Raw genomic sequence first — 7,847 nt, forward strand, 5'->3', positions numbered from 1 at the left:
ACAACTATTTACGTCTCTTGTTAGACCTATTTTAGAATATGGTTCTGTTTTATGGGATCCCCAATATGCAATATATTCTGATAAAATCGAATCCGTGCAGAAACAATTTTTACTTTTTGCATTGAGAGGTTTACATTGGAATAGTAGTTTTGTGTTGCCATCTTATACTAGCAGGTTAAAATTAATTCATTCGCCTACATTAAAAAGTATGTTGAATACTATTATGGTACTAAAAATATTAAATGGTAATATACCTTCGGATTTCCTAATTTCTTCTATTAGAATAAATGCTCCTGTCCGATCCTAGTAGACACTATCAACTGTAGACTTCCGCCGCACGAATTACTCTATGGGAGATCCTCTTAGTAAAATGTGTATTGACTTTAACTCTGTATATTCTAATGTAGATTTTTGCTTGAGCGTAGAACAAATAAAATCTAATATTATTGTATTTTTAAATGAATAGTAAAACTTAATAACAAACTGGCTGTTGAAGTAGATTCTGCAGCTCGGTTTTCTATTCCACTCTCAAATCCCATCATGATACGGATCATGGTGTGTACGCGATCCCTACGTAAGGGGAGGTCGCCCCCTCGGTCGGCAGGGGTTGGAAAGAGAGGCGTGGGAACGTCGAGAAAAAAAACATATTGCATATAATTTAAATTCATTTCTGTAAAATGAAGTGTTCTTGTCAAAATCATAAAATATTTGTAATAAATTATAAGTTGCGTGGAAGATGTGATGGTGGTAATGTAGAAAAATAGGTAAAAAAGGGTTGAAGCCAACCAGTTTTTTGTGTTCGTTCCTGATTTGTGGCTAAACAACACAACGCACGCATATGTGATCAGTGAATAAGTTGTAATTGTCCCCATGGACAATATGGTTCTAATGTATGATATTTCGATATAATCACTGCATCCACCCAAAAAGGATGCTGACATTTTGAAGCCGGATTATCGGTGTTTATTGAATTTTTCTTATAATCAGGACGCGCATCCAGATAATGGACAAAACTGATTATAGGATTGTAGAACTCGTGATTTTGCTTCGTTTAGAGTATATCTCATGAATGTGCTCACCATAGCTTATTTGAAATTAGATTCCAAAGACGTAATTTTGGTGAGTAATTTTTTATAAAGAACCTGTTTTTTGAGTCTAAATTTACCAAATATATATCTTGTTTGAAAGGAAAAATTGTACTCTTCGAAAGAAAAAAAGAATAATATAAATCCGTTATAACGTAAATAAGTTATTCAAGTTTCAAATTGAAAATCCATGAAACCACGTTTTCTCTATAAAATTAGTTTTCGAAATGACCCAGAAAAACCAAAGGTATTTTCGTGGTCCAGGGACTCCAACTAAACAGATTTGGTACGTTAGAACCCCTGAAAAATTTTCGTGTCGCACAGTGTAATCGAGATAATTATTTTGTGTTTAACCCTTTGCGCTCTGAAACTAAATATTAAGAAGCTTATTTAGTTTTTTTTTTTGCAATATTTCAACCGTATGAGGCAAATGAGCTTGATTTTCAGATCTTTTAAGAAATTCCTTTACAAACGCAGGTCAAAATTCTTTCGATTTTTACCGATGGAACCTATTTTTTGTATTACGATATTAAGATATGATATACTTACTGAGTATGAAGACACGAAGCTTATAACACCACATCACCAAAGAACAGCCACATTATCCCTAATTATGTCCACTCCTTTTGCCTTAATTCGAGCACATTTAACATGCCGTTGATTAAAGCAAAACCAACAAGATACAACTCGTCGTCTACAGTAACATTGCACAATTCATAAGGACAAACTATTTTAATTTAATTTTATATATGTAGAGAAATATTGGGCTGGAATTTATATTCTTTGAATTTCTTATAAACACTAAATTTGGCTAACCTTTTTCGAGATGTAAAAAGAACAAAATTAAAAATATGTTAAAACCACTATAAAAGCTAATGTAACAAAGGAACAAATTGGAAGTTGAACAAAATGCCAATTAGTATTAAAATTAATAATAAGAGATGGACAGTGGGTAAATACCCGGTGAATTGGGTAAATACCCATTTGTGGGTATGTACTATATTGAATCAATAATACAACATCTTACACCCAATTTCCGAGTTTTTGTTATAAAATTTAGAATGGATATTTTTAAGATACTTTAATGAGGTGGGTAAATACCCGAGTATTTACCAATTTTAAGTTTTGATATAGCCCTCATATAAGATTTTTAAGAATTTTCTTTTGGTATGTGTTGTCCAGTTAATTAATAATAAATAAATTAACAATATAATTTACTTGTAATATATATCGAAATAATTTTTATTTTAATTTTTAGATTGATAAAGATGAAATATATCTACGACGTGTTATAGGTGCGAAGAAAGACCAATACTTCCTTAACAAAAAGGTCGTGCCGCGTACTGAAGTAGTAAATTTGTTGGAATCTGCAGGATTTTCCAATTCTAATCCGTACTACATTGTAAAACAGGGGAAAATAAATCAAATGGCAACTGCAGCGGATTCGTATAGATTAAAATTGTTGCGGGAAGTGGCAGGAACTAGAGTATACGATGAGAGAAAAGAAGAATCTCTCAATATATTGAGAGAAACTGAAGGCAAATTGGAAAAAATTTCCGAGTACCTTAAGACAATTGAAGACCGCCTAAAAACACTTGAGGAAGAGAAGGAAGAGCTAAAAGAATATCAGAAATGGGATAAAGCACGCCGAATTTTGGAGTACATAATACATGAAACCGAATTAAAAGAAACTAAGAAGGCATTGGATGAAATACAGCAACAACGGAAATCATCAGTCGATAAAAAGAAAATGTATAATACGGAAATTCAAAAGGCTCAAGAAAAAATTAAAGATATTCAAAAAAATCTAAAAGAAGCAAAAAAGAATGTAGTAAGTGCAAAGGAGGAGAGATCCATTCTTTTAACAGAGCAGCAACAATTATTGCGAGAAAAGACAAAGTTAGACTTAACTATTATCGATCTCAATGATGAAGTGCAAGGTGACAACAAATCTAAAGAGCGTGCTGACCAAGAGTTGAAAAAATTGAAGGTTACAATCAGTGAAAAAGAAAGAGAGCTGGAAGAGGTAAAGCCAAAGTACGAAGCAATGAAAAGAAAAGAAGAGGAGTGTTCACGCGAATTGGCCCTTAAGGAACAGAAACGAAAAGAGCTTTATGCTAAACAAGGGCGGGGATCTCAGTTTTCATCTCGGGAGGAACGCGACCGTTGGATCCAGAACGAACTTAAATCAATTAGTAAACAAATTAAGGACAAAATAAACCATCATTCAAAACTGGTGGAAGATCTTAAAAAAGACGCTAATGCCGAAAGGGACTTAGGTAAGAAAATAGAGGAACACACAACAGAATTGGAACAGCTTAGATTCCAAATAGACGAACATAACAAGAAGTATTATGAACTTAAAAAAACTAAAGATCACTATCAAGCTACCAGAAACGAATTATGGCGAAAGGAGACGCAAATGACACAACAACTACAGTCGCATAAAGAAGAACTATCGAAAACTGATCAAGCTCTTCGTAGCATGGCTGGAAAGCCAATTCTAAACGGTCGTGATTCCGTAAGAAAAGTCCTAGACAACTTTTTAGAGAAAGGCGGGCAATTCGCTGATATTGCCAATGCGTATTATGGACCGGTTATTGAAAATTTTAGTTGCGATAAAACTATATACACGGCCGTGGAAGTAACTGCCGGTAACAGGCTTTTTCATCACATTGTTGAATCGGATAAAGTTGGAACACAAATTTTAAAAGAGATGAACAAATTGAAATTGCCAGGAGAAGTAACATTTATGCCTTTAAATAGATTGCAAGTGAAAAATCATGATTATCCAGATGATCCGGATTCTATTCCAATGATATCCAAACTAAAATATGACGAACAACATGGAAAGGCGTTATGCTATATATTTGGAAAAACGTTAATTTGCAGAAATTTAGAAAGGGCGACTGAATTGGCAAAATCTACAGGGTTGGACTGCGTAACGTTGGATGGTGATCAAGTTTCTTCAAAAGGCTCTCTCACTGGTGGATACTTTAACACCTCGCGTTCTCGCCTGGAAATGCAGAAGAAACGAACAGAACTGACGGCTCAAATTAAAGACTTTGAAAAAGAGCTTAACAAAATTCGAAATGAATTAAAAATGGTGGAAAACAACATAAATGCGGTTGTCTCTGAAATGCAAAAAACGGAGACAAAACAGGGAAAGTCTAAAGATATATTTGAAAAGGTCCAAGGAGAAATACGATTGATGAAGGAAGAATTGGTTCGAATTGAAAAATATAGAACCCCAAAGGAACGATCACTTGCTCAATGTAAGGCCAGTTTGGATGCCATGAATAGTACTAAGTCGGGATTAGAAATTGAATTAAATCAAGAACTAATGTCTACACTATCTGTCCACGATCAGAAAGAAATAGACCAACTGAATGATGATATAAGGAAATTAAATCAGGAAAATAAGGAAGCGTTTACACAGAGAATGCAACTCGAGGTCATAAAAAATAAACTTGATAATTTGTTAGTTAATAACTTATTTAGACGTAGAGATGAGCTAATACAAGCGTTGCAGGAAATATCCGTTGAAGATAGGAAAAGAAAATTGTTAAATTGTAAAAATGAGTTATGTGCTGCGGAAAAGAGAATAAAGAAGGTCAATCAAGATTTAGAAGACATGGAGAAGAGGTAAGTAAATTTTTTGTTTTAAAATTTATATTATATCGATGAAAATCACGTGTAAATAAAATATTCGTGACAGCACTACTTAAATTATAACGCCCATCTATTCTACCAAATATTAAGATCTTGAATATTCTTGAAACGATCATTCTATTTGTTCTCTTATAGTTAGTAATTCCAAAACTACCTCCATATCTCTACACTACACACCAATTCTGACCGCAACAGAAATCTAGATATGGGAAATTACAAACACCTTTTAAATTCCTTGAAACTGAGGTTTGCAAGCTTATATCTCGCGAAATATGAGCATATGATTGTCAAGTTGTTCATTACCCATCATTCTGAAAAGCAAGCTGATTTACTCCAGCATGATTTATATAGCCTATTTCAATGGTGAAGCCTAAATTGTATGGACTTGAATTTAAATAAATGTAAACATATTTGTTTTTATAGAAATTCTTCTTCGATAAGACATTACTATATTAATGGTTCGGTTTTATCAACTGTAGATTCTTTCGTTGATCTTGGTATTCTAATGGATCCAAAATTAAATTTTAACAATAAATATTTAATAAATAAATATATAACGAAACAACTATTTACGTCTCTTGTTAGACCTATTTTAGAAAATGGTTCTGTTTTATGGGATCCCCAATATGCAGTATATTCTGATAAAATCGAATCCGTGCCGAAACAATTTTTACTTTTTGCATTGAGAGGTTTACATTGGAATAGTAGTTTTGTGTTGCCATCTTATACTAGCAAGTTAAAATTAATTCGTTCGCCTACATTAAAAAGTATGTTGAATACTATTATGGTACTAAAAATATTAAATGGTAATATACCTTCGGATTTCCTAATTTCTTCTATTAGAATAAATGCTCCTGTCCGATCCTAGTAGACACTATCAACTGTAGACTTCCGCCGCACGAATTACTCTAAAATGTATTGACTTTAACTCTGTATATTCTAATGTAGATTTTTGCTTGAGCGTAGAACAAATAAAATCTAAAATTATTGTATTTTTAAATGAATAGTAAAACTTAATAACAAACTGGTTGTTGAAGTAGATTCTGCAGCTCGGTTTTCTATTCCACTCTCAAATCCCATCATGATACGGATCATGGTGTGTACGCGATCCCTACGTAAGGGGAGGTCGCCCCCTTGGTCGGCAGGGGTTGGAAAGAGAGGCGTGGGAACGTCGAGAAAAAAAAAACATATTGCATATAATTTAAATTTATTTCTGTAAAATGAAGTGTTCTTGTCAAAATCATAAAATATTTGTAATAAATTATAAGTTGCGTGGAAGATGTGATGGTGGTAATGTAGAAAAATAGGTAAAAAAGGGTTGAAGCCAACGAGTTTTTGGTGTTCGTTCCTGATTTGTGGCTAAACAACACAATGCACGCATATGTGATCAGTGAATAAGTTGTAATTGTCCCCATGGACAATATGGTTCTAATGTATGATATTTCGATATAATTACTGCATCTACCCAAAAAGGATGCTGACATTTTGAAGCCGGATTATCGGTGTTTTTTGAATTTTTCTTATAATCAGGACGCGCATCCAGATAATGGACAAAACTGATTATAGGATTGTAGAACTCGTGATTTTGCTTCGTTTAGTGTATATCTCATGAATGTGCTCACCATAGCTTATTTGAAATTAGATTCCAAAGACGTAAATTTGGTGAGTAATTTTTTATAAAGAACCAGTTTTTTGAGTCTAAATTTAAGAAGGTCCAAACAAATGCCTTTGAACCCCGCGTGATTTTAGTTTTTTTACGTGAGGAATCTAATGAGCCCAGCCATGTTCAATTCCGCTCAATAAAACTGCGGATATAGGTATAGGTACTGCGGATAGGTATAGGTACCTTGTTTGTATTATCATATTCCCGAATCTGTGTGAAAACAGTTCAAAAATAAATCGATACGCGAATAATATGCATATTTTATCCAAAATTGATTGTGGCGGCACATCCGCGGTTTTTAACCAATCCTTTTAAAATTGGTGTACTTTTGTGTATTTTCATTAGCAATTGCTGAAATCTGATGCGCATAAAATCTTATGCACGTTGCGTCATTTTTAGCCATTTATGTATTGTAACTGCAATATATTTAGCCATTTTTACCGTCGAAACTATTATCAGATGAATGCACCGATATTTAACAATCATCTAAAAGAATTGAAGAAGAAAGCATCGCATATTTTAGTAGATTAAGGCAAAACCCTATTCCCTTAACCAAACTAAAAAAATCAAAAATTCAAAAAACGGTTCGTTTTAATTAAAAAATTAATTGATTTTATTTTCAGATATCTTCATGTTTCTATGTGTTTTTCGCGACAATTTAACCGAAATTCAATGTGATTTGACATGCATGCAAAGAAAACAAATGTGTTTAACCATTTGTGAAGAAATTCGCGAATTACAACAAATAGGAATTCATTTAATTTATATTTGAAATACAAGATTTAAAATCGCTATAACTTTTGTGAGCAGCATCCGAATTTGTGAACGCGAACAGATTTCGAATAAGCATATTTTTCTTAAACTATGTACCGAAAATCAAGAATGTGCTCGCAAAAAAATGTTCAAATGTTTTTTATGGAATTTTAAAAGAATTTTGTAATTTCCCATATATACAACATGTTTATACTACATTTATTACCCTTTATACAATTGTAGTATAGATGTATAAGAATAATGTTGGAGTGTAGGATTGGGGTATGTAGGAAGATTATGAAATTTGTACTTATGTGTACTAAATGTTCGTACAATTGAATTTTGGGTGATCCGAGAAAACTGGAATACTGACATTTGGAGTTAGAATCACTGTTAGGGTATGTAGGAAGCTTTGGAAATTCGTACTAATTTGTACTAAGTTTGTTACAATTTGGAATTGGGGAACCAATAAGGCTGGTATTCCGACATTGAGAAGTAAGACTTCCGTGTTGCAATTGTTCTGTAAGGAAAACACAAATTATTGTTCCTCGCTGGAGAAATCCTTTCGTGTAAGAATAGCTCGAGTATTCAATGGTTTACCACAGGGTCTCAAGACATTCAGTGGTTCCATTAAATGGTATAAGAAAGCTTTGTTTGAATATGCTAATTTGATG

At 33.1% G+C, this 7,847-nt stretch overlaps 1 protein-coding gene across 1 annotated transcript; it reads left to right on the forward strand.

Moving 5' to 3' along the window:
- Positions 1-2,496: 2,496 nt before the first annotated feature.
- Positions 2,497-4,734, forward strand: LOC133326324 (structural maintenance of chromosomes protein 3). The gene has a single exon (XM_061534991.1). It carries the CDS (start codon positions 2,512-2,514, stop codon positions 4,732-4,734), a length of 2,223 nt encoding a protein of 740 aa, XP_061390975.1. The 5' UTR covers positions 2,497-2,511.
- Positions 4,735-7,847: the final 3,113 nt, after the last annotated feature.

The sequence above is a fragment of the Musca vetustissima genome, unplaced genomic scaffold (genome assembly GCF_032173495.1).
Source record: "Musca vetustissima isolate MV318-11 ecotype Yass unplaced genomic scaffold, APGP_CSIRO_Mvet_v1 utg162368, whole genome shotgun sequence".
Lineage (NCBI taxonomy): Eukaryota > Metazoa > Arthropoda > Insecta > Diptera > Muscidae > Musca > Musca vetustissima.

What these genes read in the sequence shown, in the direction of transcription:
- LOC133326324 (XM_061534991.1), top strand. Translation starts at nt 2,512, where the DNA reads ATGGCAACTGCAGCGGATTCGTATAGATTAAAATTGTTGCGGGAAGTG.